This window comes from Chelmon rostratus, chromosome 11, assembly GCF_017976325.1.
Source record: "Chelmon rostratus isolate fCheRos1 chromosome 11, fCheRos1.pri, whole genome shotgun sequence".
Lineage (NCBI taxonomy): Eukaryota > Metazoa > Chordata > Actinopteri > Chaetodontiformes > Chaetodontidae > Chelmon > Chelmon rostratus.
Genome location: NC_055668.1, coordinates 15,412,512 through 15,429,650, shown reverse-complemented (window position 1 = coordinate 15,429,650; position 17,139 = coordinate 15,412,512). Strand labels below are relative to the sequence as shown.

General features: G+C 39.0%; 2 protein-coding genes and 1 long non-coding RNA gene across 5 annotated transcripts; 2 read left to right on the top strand and 1 right to left on the bottom strand.

The window, feature by feature from the left end:
• Positions 1-31: 31 nt before the first annotated feature.
• Positions 32-5,471, top strand: LOC121613683 (polymeric immunoglobulin receptor-like). Of its 2 annotated transcripts, none has more exons than XM_041947254.1 (8): positions 32-1,197; positions 1,442-1,759; positions 1,876-2,169; positions 2,914-3,231; positions 3,350-3,617; positions 3,813-3,867; positions 3,971-4,068; positions 4,211-5,471. In XM_041947254.1, the coding sequence occupies exons 1-5, from the start codon at positions 1,152-1,154 to the stop codon at positions 3,601-3,603; spliced, it is 1,230 nt and encodes a 409-aa protein (XP_041803188.1). In that variant the 5' UTR covers positions 32-1,151; the 3' UTR covers positions 3,604-3,617; positions 3,813-3,867; positions 3,971-4,068; positions 4,211-5,471. The 2 variants fall into 2 exon arrangements, with proteins under 2 accessions (XP_041803188.1, XP_041803187.1); XM_041947253.1 differs by having other exon boundaries at positions 3,777-3,867.
• A 3,189-nt stretch (positions 5,472-8,660) lies between these two features.
• LOC121614347 lies at positions 8,661-11,060 on the bottom strand. Its single transcript, XR_006007227.1, has 6 exons — positions 10,944-11,060; positions 10,385-10,414; positions 10,127-10,286; positions 9,512-9,581; positions 9,261-9,413; positions 8,661-9,065 (listed from the first exon to the last, which is right to left on the bottom strand). It is a non-coding gene; the product is annotated as an uncharacterized LOC121614347 (long non-coding RNA).
• Positions 11,061-12,508: 1,448 nt separating this feature from the next.
• Positions 12,509-17,092, top strand: LOC121614200 (polymeric immunoglobulin receptor-like). 2 transcript variants are annotated; one of them, XM_041948007.1, is made up of 10 exons: positions 12,509-12,597; positions 12,842-13,159; positions 13,278-13,571; positions 13,730-13,820; positions 13,922-14,019; positions 14,135-14,169; positions 14,459-14,515; positions 15,800-15,856; positions 16,015-16,095; positions 16,602-17,092. In XM_041948007.1, the coding sequence occupies exons 1-10, from the start codon at positions 12,552-12,554 to the stop codon at positions 16,662-16,664; spliced, it is 1,140 nt and encodes a 379-aa protein (XP_041803941.1). In that variant the 5' UTR covers positions 12,509-12,551; the 3' UTR covers positions 16,665-17,092. The 2 variants fall into 2 exon arrangements, with proteins under 2 accessions (XP_041803941.1, XP_041803942.1); XM_041948008.1 differs by having other exon boundaries at positions 13,766-13,820; positions 16,602-17,091.
• Positions 17,093-17,139: the final 47 nt, after the last annotated feature.

The window sequence follows — 17,139 nt, the reverse complement described above, 5'->3', positions numbered from 1 at the left end:
ATTCAGCGGTGTATAGATAATGGATGGATGGATTTTGCCAGTGCCTGATTACTTAATTATTTTTTTTAATCAGTGATCAAGAGGATCTGTAGTGGATGCACATAATTGAAATGTCATTGCTGATGCAAACACAGAAGCAACATTTTAATGTTACAGTTGATAGAGGTGGGCACATCTTAACTACTTCTATCTGCTGGACAGTTTAATCTGCAGCACAATATCATATTAAAACATTTTATACATTGATCATATATTTTCTTTGTAATTGTTTAAGTAACTAGCATAGTCAATAAAGTGTCGGTTAAAAGCTGGAGATTCAGTCACTATCAAATCGTTTTTGTGATATCCCAAAGTGTTTTAGTATAGTAGTAATATTAGTATATTATTATAAAGTACATCCCAACAGTGTGCAATGTAGCATGAAACTGTACAGAACAAGGGATGTAGTCTTTGTGACGTCACCAATATGTTTCTGAAGAGTCATTGTGAAGCTCAGTGACGCTGGCCGTCACCATCTTGGCAGTGCCTGACTCCAGGCTCATTCAAAAATGGGCAGAGAGGTGGAGTGTGGGTGGAGTTGAGGTCAGCTGATTGATGCCCGGTTACTAAACGCTGGCAGCTCACTCATAGCAGCCATGCCTCTAGTTATGCATAACTTTAACCCTTAACCTACTTTAACTCCTAACACTGTCCGTTTTGGTTTTTAATCAATACCTTCACAGCTATTGAATGTATTGCCATGAATTTTGATGTACAGTTACCAGAAGAAGAATTCTTGTGACTTTGGAATTAATTCAGTTGTTTTTAGCCTAAAAGATCTGACCTAAAAATAAAGTTGTGGTAGTGTTTAACGCGGCTGTTTTATTCACAATAATAGTTTGTACCCAACCACCAATTGTGTAAAGAAAACATCTGGAACATCTTTACATCGAAGGCATCATGTTTGCATTTTGCACATGCACATTAATCTTAGCTCAGTGCTCTAGTTGCATAGATATTTACACAATCTGCCTAACCAATTTAAGGCAGCTTCCTTTGCAATTTCAGGAAGTCAGATCTAAACAGTTGCAATTACGAAAATTAGGAATTAGGAAGTAGCTGATCAGTCTTGTCTCTCAGTGGCTTGTGTTGTTCTCTGCTCACTCCCCGACATGGCTGTTCATCTCAGCTTTTTTCTGATCCTCACTGGACTCACAGGTCAGTCACAAGAATCATTTTATGTCACTCTGGCTTATGCTTCTCATGGTCCTAATGACCATAAGATGATCGTTATGATAACTGTCAGACAAGTTATGTCTTCCATTTTTCAATCCGTATAGTTTGTGGAGACTATATTGAGTGAGTACGTGAAACTAATATAAACATCTACAATAGGCAAGTCATATGAAGGAGTAATATTGTGAATATATCCAGTAAAATGCTGTATTTGTTCTTGTTGCAGGAATTCATGGAATAACTACAGTCAGTGAAGTGTCAGTAAAGGCTGGAGGCTCAATCTCTATCCCATGTCTCTATGGCTCACAGTACAGAAACCATGTGAAATACTTGTGTAAAGGATATTATTTTCGCCACTGCTCATATGCAGTTAAAACAAACCAACAAAGTTCAGGAAAGTTTTCAATCTCTGATGACAAAAACCAAAGAATCTTCACTGTGACTATAAATGATCTGATGGATACAGACGCTGACTACTGGTGTGCTGTGGAAATTAATGGAGGGTCAGATGTTGAAGAGTATTTTCACCTGTCAGTCACCACAGGTAAGAGCCATTAGCATCTTTATTCAAATCCTTTGTGGGATTTTAACAGTTTTTATTGGTCTGGAGACTGTAATTAAGCCACCCACAATTTTCTACTGAATTTGTTTTCCTTCAAGATTTGCCCAGACTATATGTGGACCATCAGGAGATCACAGGATTTCATGGAGAAAAAATAACCATCAATTGTTTCCATCATAACTCTGGAGAAATGAAGTGGTGCAGGCTGGGCGGCTCCTGTCTGAGCTCATCGGGATCAATAGATGGAACAAGAGTGACCATCAATGCAAGTTCTAGTGTTGTTACTGTGACGATGAGCGAACTGACGACAGACAGCAGCGGCTGGTATTTGTGTGTCCACAGAGACTTACAGATGCCAGTGCACCTCACTGTTACTGAGAAACCTACTACGAGTAAGGAAATACACATTCTTAAAGATATAAAATTGTGAATTATAAATATTTGTCAAGCACAGTCATTTGTAAATGTTTTGATTTAATATAAATTAGATTCTTTGATTAATTTTATAGTACAGTCAATAAATTGTCAGTGAAAACTGGAGATTCACTATCTAATCATTCTTGTGATATCCTAAAGTGTGTTAGTATAAGATAAGATAAGACAAGATAAGAAAAAGGAAATTTGGGCATCACGGCAGCATGTGATAGCCAGTATAGATATTATAGTATAGTCGTAATATTAGTATATAATAACAAAGTGCATCCCAACAGTGTGCAATGTAGCATGAAACTGTATAGAACAAGGGATGTAGTCTTTGTGACGTCACCAATGCGTTTCATCTTAATGCAGATTCCTTTGCAATTGCAGGAAGTCAGATCTGAACATGCTTCTCATGGTCCTAATGACCAGGAGATGATTCTTTTTCTTAATTTCATACTGATCTCTATATATTTTTTACTGATCCCAAGACTGGGAAATTATTCTCTGCATTTCACCCATCTCTGTTTGAAGAAACACATACACACGCAACATGCAGTGAACCACACACAGGAGCAGTGGGCTGCAATCAAGCGCCCAGGCGACTTCCCGATCACAAGCCGCTTCTCCAACCTCTAGGCCACTGCTGCCCCCTATATCATCATAATGATAATATTATGAATATATCCAGTAAAATGCTGTATTTGTTCTTGTTGCAGGAATTCATGGCATAACTACAGTCAGTAATGTGTCAGTAAAGGCTGGAGGCTCAATCTCTATCCCATGTCTCTATGGCTCACAGTACAGAAACCATGTGAAATACTTGTGTAAAGGATATTATTTTCGCCACTGCTCATATGCAGTGAAAACAAACCAACGAAGCTCAGGAAAGTTTTTGATCTCTGATGACAAAAACCAAAGAATCTTCACTGTGACTATAAATGATCTGATGGATACAGACGCTGACTACTGGTGTGCTGTGGAAATTAATGGAGGGTCAGATGTTGAAGAGTATTTTCACCTGTCAGTCACCAGAGGTAAGAGCCCTTAAAGCATCTTTATTCAAATCCTTAGTGGGATTTTAACAGTTTTTATTGCTCTGGAGACTGTAATTAAGCTACCCACAATTTTCTACTGAATTTGTTTTCCTTCAAGATTTGCCCAGACTATATGTGGACCATCAGGAGATCACAGGATTTCATGGAGAAAAAATAACCATCAATTGTTTCCATCATAACTCTGGAGAAATGAAGTGGTGCAGGCTGGGCGGCTCCTGTCTGAGCTCATCGGGATCAATAGATGGAACAAGAGTGACCATCAATGCAAGTTCTAGTGTTGTTACTGTGACGATGAGCGAACTGACGACAGACAGCTTACTTACAGATGCCAGTGCACCTCACTGTTACTGAGAAACCTACTACTGGTAAGTAGTTGTACATTGTTAATAATATGAAATCGTGAATCATAAATATTTCTCAAGCACAGTCATCTGTACATTTTTTTGATTTAATATAAATTAGATTCTATGATTTATTATTGTCATTTTACTCGGTTATTCTCTGGATTATATTCACAATTACAGCAACAACCAGTTTAACCCCCATTTCACCTGCTCCAGAGTCTAAGAATCCCACAGAGCAACCACCGAACACAGATCAGGCTGAACAGGACAGGTTAGAAGGCTTTGCATATGTGTGCAAGAATATTGTGGGAATATTTATACGAGTCTGTTCATCTTAATCTATTTGCACTCTTTGTTTGTAATGTATGTTGCAGTGGTACAGTTGTCTCAAAGAGCTTCATCATCCGTTTGAGTTTGCTGATCTTCACTGTAATGGTGACCTTGTTCATCTGGTATATGCTAAAAAGACAGAGTAAGTCTCTGCTAAAGTTTGATAAATCCAATTTGTGCCAAAATGGTTTATTATTATTATTTTTTTTTTTTTACTTTAAATGTAACTTTTGTGCATTATTGTCACTCTGCACTAACATGAGTTTTCACTGTTTCATTTTTAGTGCAGACCAGAGTCGAATCATCAGCCACAACAACAGGATGATATTCTGATTCATCTCTCAGTACAAAGAAGGAGGGGTGCTATTGTGACTATTTGCTGAAGCAACATCAATAATAAAAATTTCAGGGACTATGCTGTGCTGTCCCTTTACAGCTGCAGGACTACTGTGTATCACTGGTGATAAATGTCTGATAGTTAAATGACATAAGAAGCTCAAGAGGAAATAACTTACAGTAATGTCAAGAAAAAGAGACAAGCCTCAGGGACGGTAAGGGACGGTATGAAAATTATTGGGGCAGAACCTTTTTTGTTTGTTTTTTTTTTTGTTTTGATTTGTTTTATTTCAGCACAACTGTTCAGATTTTCTTTGGATCCCACATCCAGCAAAAAGCTAAATCTGCTGAATGGAAAATGGGAAATTTTCAGCCAGAGTTGTAAAGAGTTTAAACAAAAAAAAGAAGCGCATCAAATGTGTGTATAATTTAAAACATACAGATCTCAGTTACACAGTAATTCCTCTGATCATGTGTGCCTGAAAGGTATTTGTACGCAGTGGTTCTGGTCATGTTGATGTTGTCTTAGCTGAACAAGTCTCATAGAACAGTGTGTACACTTTATGTACAGGATATTTGGTTTGTTCTTTCATCAGGCTGAAGAGGAAGTAACATACAGTAATGTCAAACATGTGAGACGATCTTCAAGGGGGGTAATACATGACTTGTTTTCCACAATATTACCACATTAAAAGGCACACACAATATTTATTGTTCAGCACACACATCATTTATTGAATACAGCAAAAAGCACCAAGAAAAGAAACAATATGTATAATCTGGCATTGTTTGATTTTGCCATAACTTCTAACTCCTTTTTTCATTTTGAGGTTTTTACAGCTTCTCCCCATTTTTGATCCTCCTCTGCATAGCTGCAAAACATTTCAAAACAAGTACTGACCTGGGTCTGATTTTCCAAAATCGTTGTACAGTTACAAGATGGTCAATTCTGTGAGAGGTTTTCCCCAAAAGCATCCTGCACTGATGCAGGAGTTTTTTGTCCACATTTTTATGACGTTTGATGTAAAATGAATGTTTAAGTTACGTTGATAAGTGATATCTGATAAGTTGATAATGTTTAAGTTACCAAAAAAATAAAAATAAAACTGTCAAACTACCAAACGCATGCAAATGAATTCAACAACTGATCTGCCATTTTCTGTTGTCTTCATCCTCCTCTACCTCTTCTCGTCTAATCTATTGATCTCTTCTGGTTGAAATGACACTTCCCTCTTTTTTCAGTTTCCACCTTTCATGAAAGCAGAAATTCTGACTTTCACAATACTGGATGTGTACATTCATGAAAATTATAGGTAGTCTTAGAAAATGCTCTCAAATGTTCAGATCGCCAAGTGTTTCACGAAACCATTGACAACGTGAATCTTGAGCTCACTGATGTGTTCTGTATTAAGCCTCACAATGGTCAGGCTGTTTTGGAGCTTGTTGCGTATTTTCCCTGTCGTGTCGTATCTCAATGTGCGTTCTGTCATCTGCATATTAGAAACATGTAATTGAATCAGGCTACACGAACAAACTTGGAGTGTATTGTGTCATAAGATGAGCAGGAAAACAGGATTTCCTCTCCTCAAGGCTGAAACCAAAATCAAAATCCTTTTATTTCACCCCTTTTGAAAAGTGAAAATTAACTTCAGACACGAGAGGGTGATGCTGTTAAACATTTATTATTTTGATTACTATTCGATATTCTATTGCTGCGGCCATGTTTAATAAATCACCACTTTTCACTTCATACGCTTGGAGTGCTGGTTTCTTGTGGTAAAATTGTGTTTTCTAATCCTCACTGGACTAGAAGGTGAGTCACAAGCTTCATGATACAGTTTGTGTATATGTGTTAATTATGTTAATGTATGCTGCAGTGCTTCAGTTGACCTAAAGAGCCTCATCATCCCTTTGAGCTTGTTGATCATCATTGTTAGGGTGACCTTGTCCATCTGGTTCATGCTGAAAAAGCTCAGTAATCCACAATGAATTCAATTCATACCAAACTCATCTTTGTCATTTTTAAATGTTTATTTTTAATACATACTATTATGCATGCACAGAGTAACAGGAGATTTACTGTTTCACTTTTAGAGCAGACCAAAGAAGCATCATCAGCCATGACAACGGTAAGATGTGGTTTATTTCCCAATTTCTCACGAAGACAGCTAGAAGGTGTCAGGACTGGGGTTTCAGGGGAACTAAGGGTTGAACACAAATGCAGACAGGAGGGGGAGCTGGTTCAAATTATTAAATTTGTTTAACTAAAGGAACTAAACCAAAACTCCGGGAACTAAGGAGCACAATCACACTGGTAGATGGGCTGAACACAGAGAACGATGACATCAAAGGGGAACACTGAACAAACACAACGAATGGGCATGGCTCATGGACAGAGACAAAAACTAGAGGAACACGAACAAGAAACGTGGCTAGACTAAGACAACTCTAAAAGACGCTTACATGGTATGTGGCATGGGTTAAGACAAAGACAACACTAGAAACACACTTACATGAAACATGGCCTGGACATGAATAAGAATGCACATGGAAAAACACTCACTAATGGCATGGGGGCAAAGGCTAGGATTCTCAGACAAAGACAAGACAAGGAAACACTTACATGGACAAAAACAAAGACAACATCAAGAAAAGTGCTCGCACAGAATCTGGTACGGTAAGGGATCTCAGACAGGAGGGTAACGAAGACAACAACCTGACAAAGACTGGGGGGAAGACATGGACTTAAATACACAAGGGAGGACAACTAATGACACACAGGTGAAACAGATCAGACAGTCACAAAGAAAACACAGGAAGTAAAGCAAACAAAGAAACATAACCTGAACCTTCAAATAAAACAGGATGTGACAAACACAGACTATGACAACACACAAGGGGAATCTTCAACAAAAAACAGGCGTGCAAAGCACGGATTATGACAGAAGGAGTTCAAAGGCAGAAGTGTGAGACCGGTCATTTGCTTACGTGAGAAATGAAGAGTAAAGCTCTTACAGAATTTATTGTGACTTTGCAGAAATTCTGCAAGACTGCACTGTGACATTGCAGAGAGAAATCTTACATGGCCATGAGATAAAACAGATTATAGTAATCTTAATCAGATAGAGACTTAACTGAGCAGGTATGTGATCACAAAGTCTTCCAGTTATGGTGATTCTTCATCACATGACTTTTCTTTAAAAGCAATATGTGAAAATAGCTCATTTGACGATTTGAACAAGCGTGATAATGATATTAGCCTTTATTCTTCGTTTGTAAAAACAACTGTGTTGAAACTGTATGAAAGTGAAATTAGAGGGTGAGAAAACTAATGGCTTCATTTCAATTCTTTTTTGAATCAATGAGCAACAAGATCCGTAGTGGATGTCAGATCTTGTGGAGAATGTCCACTCATCAGATGATGGATGAATGGGCTACTTCCTGTGTACAATGCTCACTTGTAATTACATACCCTAAACACCATGTGGCTGCATTCACGATTTACCTCATCAGCCACCTTGTGTAATTCAGCTCCCTTTAGGGAAGAAAGATTGTAACAGATGAAGCTGCACATCCTTCCTGTTGCAGATAAAAGTTCAAGATTGCACTTAAGTGTGTACGTACAGTATTAAAGTGAACACTCGTTGGCCATGTTGGTCCCTGTCAGAGAGCTGTAGTATTATATAGCTTGTCATTTAAATGTCATTGCTGATGCAAACACAGAAGCAACCTTTTATTGTTTCAGTTGATAGAGGTGTGCGCATCTTAACTACTTATATCTGCTGGACAGTTTAATCTACAGCACAATATCACATATAAACATATTTTATCCATTGATCATATATTTTGTTTTTAATTGTTTAAGTAACTAGTACAGTCAATAAAGTGTCAGTGAAAGATGGAGATTCAGTCACTATCAAATCATTTTTGTGATATCCCAAAGTGTATTAGTACAGTAGTACACTGTAAAAAATTTACATGTAAATTTACAGTAATTTACTGGCAGCAGAGTAGCCAGCTAATTGCTGTAAATTTACAGCAGTATTACTGTAAATATAATTTACAAAATAGCACTGTAATTTTAATTACAGTACTATTCTGTGATTTTTATTTCCATTTACAGCAATTTCATATTGATATCTACTATTACTGTAATTTTTATTACACTACTATTCTGTGATTTTCATTTCCATTTACAGCCCTGTAAATTTAATTCACAGTATTTGGCTTTCAATATAGCAATATAATGGCAGCACTACGTTTGATCTAGCTACTTAAAAACAGAGCAAATCCAATTTAGTGTAAAACATTTTATTTGACTGACCAAACATTTTTTAAACAGACAATGTTATGTCATTTTAGAACAAATGCAAAAAGGGATTTCATCTGGGACATATTTAGAACAACAAAACATTCCTCACACTGCCGTCCCTCTCTTCCCACTCTACCTTTTCCTGCTGCTCTGTCCCTTTTACTATAAAACATTCTATTGGAACATTTTTAGACGAACTAAACATTCCTCACACCACAATCCCTTTCTTCATTCTCTCCCCTTTCCTGCTCCTCTGTCCCTCTCACCTCCTTCCCTGTGTGTATGTGTGTGTGTGTCACAGTGTGAGAGAGGGGGTACGTGTTGACTAATTTCCAAAGTCCCACTTGTAATCCATAAGCTTGCGCAGAAGTGTGGCAACGTGTGGATTGACATTGTGTGGCTTCTTTTGCACTTCTCTTCCAGTCTTCTTTGACACCACTTTTCCTTGTTGGGCTCTTGTTCCCTTCTCAGGATTTATATCGATGAACCGTCTGAAATTTTTAGATGGAAAACACAAAAAAATGCACAAAATAAATACATGCACTTAGCAATCCGATTAAAGTTGGAGTCAGTAAGATGGAGAGGAGAGTGGACTTCACAGGTGAATCTCCTGAGAGTCATGCATGAAACAAGCAACATGGAAGTAGTACCATCTGTATGTAGGTGAAAGTGTGAGAGCTGCTGACCTTTGAATGAACTCCAGCGTACAAGCCGCCTCATCCTGGTACTGCAGGTTAAAGTTGTAATATGACGCAAAAAGTACTGCAAGGCCAGACACAAAGGTGGTCCCCTCACACACCACCTGGCCCTCAATGCTCAGCATCCAATGCGGAGTATCACTTGAAACAAACAGATTTCATATATTTCCAATAAAGAACAATGAAAGATTATGGCTTATGACTGGTAGCATTTGATACAATATACTTAGAGCACATACCAACCAGTATCAACTGAGGACTGGCAGGCAGGGTAAGTGCCTCTTCGACATCAGCAGCTGATGCACCTGCCTGCAGAAAAAAAAACCCAATTATTTGTGAATTCTTACCTCGCTCACAACATTGACCTAGTCTAGTAGAAATGGCTGTGGAATCCCACAAACTGACACATTTCCTACTGAACAGGAAAAGTCCATTCCATTTCATCAGCTTACAGATATAAACAAATCAATAACATGATACAAAAGTCAAAAAATAAAGAAATCTTCCCAACCTGATTTGACTAATTTGATGACCTGCCCGTTTAATAATGTTCCAATTACATTCAAAACAAAAACTGTCCTGCCCTAGGATTCCACAACCTTTTCCCCTGGACTTAAACGCAACAGACTCTCAAAAAAGCATGACACACATGCAAGATGTCAGCCACATGCATCGAGCATGTCTTTGGACCATTGCCTGTGTCTTGGCTGTGCATGTCCTAAGAAATGAACATGGCGAAGTAATTATTGATAATCACTGAGTACCTACAAGCAGAAATACACATAGGCAATGCAAGCAATGTCAGACTACAAGTATTAACAAAAGACAAGTGCATTTAAGAGAAAGGAACCTACATCAGCTTGAAGGAGAAGTCCTTCCTTGTCCTCCTTGAAGTGGGCCAAGAGAAGTGGCACAGTGGAGGAGGCTACATCAACTCCCTCTCCTTGCAGGGCAGACTGGACATCTTTGTTGCTTGTCTTCTTGGATAGCTGCTCAGACAGGATCCACTAGGCTCTGTGGGAAGACACCAACACAGAGGATAAAAACTTGACCAACATAACAGGACATTTACATAAGATTGGACAACACTGAACTGCAGTGTGTGTACTTACAGTCACTCAAAACACCACAGGCATTACATCCTGGGGAAAAAAAGGAACATGTCAATGAATGATCTGACAAAATCCAAAGATACCTAACCCCACTGAAATACACACGTACCTATCAACATCACTGTGGCCCTCATAGACTTTGCCCCTAAAGTGAAATGACCCCCATTAAATGGCAGTTGTTTGAAGCCTCCAAAGAATTAAGCACATATATCGGGAGATATTTCTTTATTTTAAAGCCTTGTTGAAACAACTGAAGCGACATAGTCCGTATTTGCACGGGCTTTTAATTTGAAAAGCATGCCGGAAGTGTTTCAATAAGTTTGTAAACAATATCGACGTTATTAAACGCTGATACTGTTGTTAATATGACTGTACGGTATAACGAGAATGAAGCGTCGAAGTCGCTCGAAAGTCTGTCGCGAGCGTAAAAACGTTAGCATACAGCGCGAAGTCGCGCTATCCTTATGCTAATAACCGGCATAAGGCTAGCATTCCCTAATGAACGTAGCATAAGGCTCGCCTTTATGCTGGCTGTTATCAACATTAGTCTGGTTCTTACCTGAATTGAATCTTTATTCGAGCAAGGAAGTGTCTCTGTCGGACGTAGAGCCAGGTTGGAGACCGAACGCCGAAGCAAAGGTGAGGAGGGAAATGCGTTCCTTGAGACTGGATTGGCTACACGGCTTTCAGCAGCTGTGACGTTGCAATTCATTACAGCGATCTGCTGTGGATTTAAATATCGGCGCGGGTTGTCCACACAAGTCTCCCAGAATGCAATTTTCCTTGCAGCAAGTTGCCGTATTCCACAGAAACGGGAGTGGGCTGTAGAATTTCACCGTAAAAATACAGCAATCATTAACAGTGTAATATTAGTATATTATTATAAAGTACATCCCAACAGTGTGCAATGTAGCATGAAATTATAAAGTACAATGGACGTAGTCTTTGTGACATCACCAATATGTTTCTGAAGAGTCATTGTGAAGCTCAGTGACGCTGGCCGTCACCATCTTGGCAGTGCCTGACTCCAGGCTCATTCAAAAATGGGCAGAGAGGTGGAGTGTGGGTGGAGTTGAGGTCAGCTGATTGGAGCCTGGTTACTGAAACCTGGCAGCTCGCTGTCACTCATAGCAGCCATGCCCATAATTATCCATAACTTTAACCCTTCATCTAATTTAACCCCTTTAAATGAGTGAGTAATATGTTTAAAAAAAAAACACCCTCATACAGTTGTCATGAAGAGGGTAATTAGCTAAAGAGACCAAAACTGTTTTTGCACCAAGCTGCAAACATGTTTATTTCTGCTGCAGAGTTGGGCATTTTAAAATGATGACAGCAAACTTCACAATAATGTCAGGAAGCTACACTGAAAGAAATAATTATACGGTTAGCTGCTATGTAGCTGCACAATCATCAGCCACAAACAGTGGTGGACTGTGGCTGTCTGAGGGACAGGGGCAAAAACAATGAAGAGGGCACCAAACAAAACAAAAATAGTTTCATTAAATGATCAGATTTGAAGTTTAACTGTTACATCACTGTGATTTATTGATTTATTTTTGCCATATTTTTGGCAACCGGTGACCACAAAGGTTACAGAGATGGCTAAAGATTCACTGTATGGAGGTAAAGGTGCTATCATGGCCATTTGCCTCAATCATGCCAAGTGCATTGTTAAAGTGAATGGAACAGTGTAAAACACAGAAAACACTGTCCTTTTTGGTTTTTATTCAATACCTTCACAGCTACTGAATGTATTGCTGTGAATTTAATGTACAGTTCCCAAAAGGAGAATTCTTGTGACTTTGGAATTAATTCAGTTGTTTTTAGCCTAAAAGATCTGACCTAAAAATAAAGTTGTGGTAGTGTTGAACTCGGCTGTTTTATTCACAATAATAGTTTGTACCCAACCACCAATTGTGTGAAGAAAACATCTGCAACATCTTTACATCGAAGGCCACATGTTTGCATTTTGCACATGCACATTAATCTTAGCTCAGTGCTCTAGTTGCATAGATATTTACACCATCTGCCTAACCAGTGTAATGCAGCTTCCTTTGCAATTGCAGGAAGTCAGATCTGAACAGTTGCAATTACAAAAAATTAGGAAGTAGCTGATCAGTCTTGTCTCTCAGTGGCTTGTGTTGTTCTCTGCTCACTCCCCGACATGGCTGTTCATCTCAGCTTTTTTCTGATCCTCACTGGACTCACAGGTCAGTCACAAGAAACATTTTATGTGTCTTTGGCTTATGCTTCTCATCCTTCTAATGAGCATAAGATGATCGTAATGATAACTGTCAGACAAGTTATGTCTTCCAGTTTTTATTCCATATAGATTTTGGAGACTATATTGAGTGAGTGCATGAAACTAATATAAACATCTACAATAGGCAGGTCATATGAAGGAATAATATTGTGAATATATCCAGTAAAATGCTGTATTTGTTCTTGTTGCAGGAATTCATGGAATAACTACAGTCAGTGAAGTGTCAGTAAAGGCTGGAGGCTCAATCTCTATCCCATGTCTCTATGGCTCACAGTACAGAAACCATGTGAAATACTTGTGTAAAGGATATTATTTTCGCCACTGCTCATATGCAGTTAAAACAAACCAACGAAGTTCAGGAAAGTTTTTGATCTCTGATGACAAAAACCAAAGAATCTTCACTGTGACTATAAATGATCTGATGGATACAGACGCTGACTACTGGTGTGCTGTGGAAATTAATGGAGGGTCAGATGTTGAAGAGTATTTTCACCTGTCAGTCACCAGAGGTAAGAGCTCTTAAAGCATCTTTATTCAAATCCTTTGTGGGATTTTAACAGTTTTTATTGGTCTGGAGACTGTAATTAAGCTACCCACAATTTTCTACTGAATTTGTTTTCCTTCAAGATTTGCCCAGACTATATGTGGACCATCAGGAGATCACAGGATTTCATGGAGAAAAAATAACCATCAATTGTTTCCATCATAACTCTGGAGAAATGAAGTGGTGCAGGCTGGGCGGCTCCTGTCTGAGCTCATCGGGATCAATAGATGGAACAAGAGTGACCATCAATGCAAGTTCTAGTGTTGTTACTGTGACGATGAGCGAACTGACGACAGACAGCAGCGGCTGGTATTTGTGTGTCCACAGAGACTTACAGATGCCAGTGCACCTCGCTGTTACTGAGAAACCTACTACTGGTAAGTAGTTGTACATTGTTAATAATATGAAATCGTGAATCATAAATATTTCTCAAGCACAGTCATCTGTACATTTTTTGATTTAATATAAATTAGATTCTATGATTTATTATTGTCATATTACTCTGTTATTCTCTGGATTATATTCACAATTACAGCAACAACCAGTTTAACCCCCATTTCACCTGCTCCAGAGTCTAAGAATCCCACAGAGCAACCACCGAACACAGATCAGGCTGAACAGGACAGGTTAGAAGGCTTTGCATGTGTGCAAGTATATTGTGGGAATATTTATACAAGTCTGTTCATCTCTATCTATTTGCACTCTTTGTTTGTAATGTATGTTGCAGTGGTACAGTTGACCTAAAGAGCTTCATCATCCCTTTGAGTTTGCTGATTTTCACTGTAATGGTGACCTTGTTCATCTGGTATATGCTAAAAAGACAGAGTAAGTCTCTGCTGAAGTTTGATAAATCCAATTTGAGTACTATTGTACCTGCAGTGCATTATTGTCACTCAGCATTAACAGTCAGTAAAATGAGTTTTCATTGTTTCATGTGTAGAGCAGACCAAAGTCGAATCATCTGCCACAACAACGGTATGATATTCTCATTCATGTCCCAGTCCAAAGAAGGTGTGCTATTGTGACTATTTGCAGAAGTAAAATCAATAAAAATTTCAGGGACTAACTACATAACATACATCTTAATCATGAATGTCACCCTTACCGATCTTTAATAGGAGAATACAGCCAGCATTAATAGAGAGAGACCAAATTGAGCATGTGTGTAATCACACATGTGGTGTGAACTAGCTAGTTGTGCTTATTTATTCATAGTTGCCATTCATTTCTGCCCTCTGACATTTGGCTTGCTATTTCAACACAGGCTGACGAGGAAGTAACGTACAGTAATGTGAAGAAAAAGAGACAAGCCTCAGAGACGGTAAGGGACTGAATGAAAATTATTGGGGCAGAACCCTTTTTGTCACGGCTCGGAGGGCAGAGGCTCAGGCGCAGATGAAGAACTCAGTACACAAATAAGTTAATACAATAATTTAATTATAATAAGTGAATACAAAAACCCCAGAGTGCTATATACAATAAACAGTGAAGTGAGACCAACTACCAAACTATTCCTAGCAGAATATTTTCACAAATTCAATGATAAGCCCAAAGGCGATAATCCTGGACGGGAACATATAACTCAGGAGAAACAAGACTAGCGAAGGAACATAAAATGCTGAACACAGGAACCCAACAAAGGAACTAGGGCACACTATCAAATAACTGGGAACAACTGAGGCTACCAACAACTAACTAAACAGGACCAACGAGAGAAAGGGTTTACTGAAGGTGGCTGTGGGATAGGTTTGGACGGAGCGGCTGGAGGTGAGGCTGATGGCAGCGGGTAGGTGTAGTAGCAGAGGAAGTGGGTCGACTGGGGAATGGGCTGAAGAGTTGGAGAAGCGGAGTTGTCAGGAATCAGAGGTGCACCAGGCAGAAGGCAGCGGAGGTGATCCAAACTAAGGCAGAGCAAAAGAAAGCAGAATGACTTTCAAGCACAACAAGCAAAGAGCAAACTTACTACTTTCAAGGAGCTGGTAATAAACTGACAGAGTGTAGTTTACAGTCCGGCGTCGAGCCATGGATTGAGGCCGGTATTTATGGCAGAGGGAGAACAATGGAGCAGAGGTAGACCACGCCCCGCCACAGGTGAGTTGAGTTACTAATAGGCAGATTCACCGCACCTGTCTGTGCCTCACACACCAGTCTGCACACACCCACCTGAGGAAGGAGTGTGAGAGGAAGAGGGAGAGATAGGAGGGGAAAGGGGAGAGGGATTGCCACTAGGAGAGGGCAGAGGTGGAGGGCGTGACATTTTTTGTTTGTTTTTTGTTTTGTTTTATTTCAGCACAACTGTTCAGATTTTCTTTGGACCCCACATCCAGCAAAAAGCTAAATCTGCTGAATGGAAAATGGGGAATTTTCACCCAGAGTTGTAAAGAGCTCAAAGAAAAAAAAGAAAGAAAAAAAGAAGAGCATCAAATGTGTGTATAATTTAAAACATACCAGATCTCAGTTACACAGTAATTCCTCTGATCATGTGTGCCTGAAAGGTATTTATACGCAGTGGTTCTGGTCATGTTGATGTTGTCTTAGCTGAACAAGTCTCATAGAACAGTGTGTACACTTTATGTACAGGATATTTGGTTTGTTCTTTCATCAGGCTGAAGAGGAAGTAACATACAGTAATGTCAAACATGTGAGACGATCTTCAAGGGGGGTAATACATGACTTGTATTCCACAATATTACCACATTAAAAGGCACACACAATATTTATTGTTCAGCACACACATCATTTATTGAATACAGCAAAAAGCACCAAGAAAAGAAACAAAACTGATCTCTGTTGCTCGTCTGTCTCTTCCTGCTTGCCCAGAGGTCAGATGCTGAGATGAAGAGTGATGAAGATGTGACGTACAGCTCTGTGTTTGCTTTAGAACAACAAAATGGACAAAGGGTAAATTTTAAGGGATCTCAACCCAGCCTCATGCTGTTTCTCACATTCATGGTGCAGCTCTGTTGGCTATTTTTTTAAGCCGCATTAGCAGTGTGGCTGTGTGGATGGCATTGTTTGTCATGTCTGTCAGTCAGTCCACCACCTAACTGGAATATCACAGCAGCTATTGGATGGATTATTGTAACATATCCCTTCACTTTCCATCTAGTGCAATCATCAGATCAAAATTTTGATTGGGTGTTTATGACCAAAGCCACCAAAATTCCCATCAGCCTCAGATTTGCTTTATCTTTTGTGCTTATTAGCAAATGTTAGCATGTTTAAGTTCTCAATAAAGATGATGAACAGGGACATGTTAGCATTCTAAAATTAGCATTTAGCTCAATGCACCACAACGCTTATATGTAGAGCCTCACAGAGCTGCTAGTACGGCTGTAGACTGTCAGTGTGGTTTATCTTCCATCTTTCTTCCTAATTGTCGTTTAATTTCTTCGGTTTTCCAACAGGTTGAAGCAAAAGCTGAGGATGTAACATATAGCACGCTGGTTCACCACCAGCAAAACCTGTAAATGTTCCTGCCTCTACATCTTATCCATCAAGTCAAGTCAGTTTTATTTATTTAGCCCAAAATCACAAATCAGTTCTCCTCAAGGGGCTACAGCATGCAACAGCCCCTGTCCTCAGAGCCCCGTCTGTCCATCATGGGATTCTTTTTTTCAATCATAGAGTTGCAATGTGTTATTGTTTGATTTTGCCGTAACTTCTTACTCCTTTTTGACATTTTGAGGTTTTATACCTTCTCCCCATTTTTGATCCTCCTCTGCATAGCTGCAAAACATTTCAAACAAGTACTGACCTGGGTCTGATTTTCCAAAATCAATGTAAAGAACACAGATGTTCTGTTCAGTGACGTTTGATGTAAAATGAATGATCATGTTTAAGTTACAAAAAATAAAAAATAAAAACTGTCAAACTAACAAACTCATGCAAATTAATTCAACAACTGATCATTTTTTGTTGTCTTCATCCTCCCCTACTTCTTCT

What these genes read in the sequence shown, in the direction of transcription:
- LOC121614200 (XM_041948007.1), top strand. Translation starts at nt 12,552, where the DNA reads ATGGCTGTTCATCTCAGCTTTTTTCTGATCCTCACTGGACTCACAG. An exon ending in TACTGAGAAACCTACTACTG is followed by an intron (nt 13,572 to 13,729) that starts GTAAGTAGTTGT and finishes TCACAATTACAG; the next exon opens with CAACAACCAGTTTAACCCCC. An exon ending in AATCATCTGCCACAACAACG is followed by an intron (nt 14,170 to 14,458) that starts GTATGATATTCT and finishes ATTTCAACACAG; the next exon opens with GCTGACGAGGAAGTAACGTA.
- LOC121613683 (XM_041947254.1), top strand. Translation starts at nt 1,152, where the DNA reads ATGGCTGTTCATCTCAGCTTTTTTCTGATCCTCACTGGACTCACAG. An exon ending in TCACCTGTCAGTCACCACAG is followed by an intron (nt 1,760 to 1,875) that starts GTAAGAGCCATT and finishes TTTTCCTTCAAG; the next exon opens with ATTTGCCCAGACTATATGTG. An exon ending in TCACCTGTCAGTCACCAGAG is followed by an intron (nt 3,232 to 3,349) that starts GTAAGAGCCCTT and finishes TTTTCCTTCAAG; the next exon opens with ATTTGCCCAGACTATATGTG.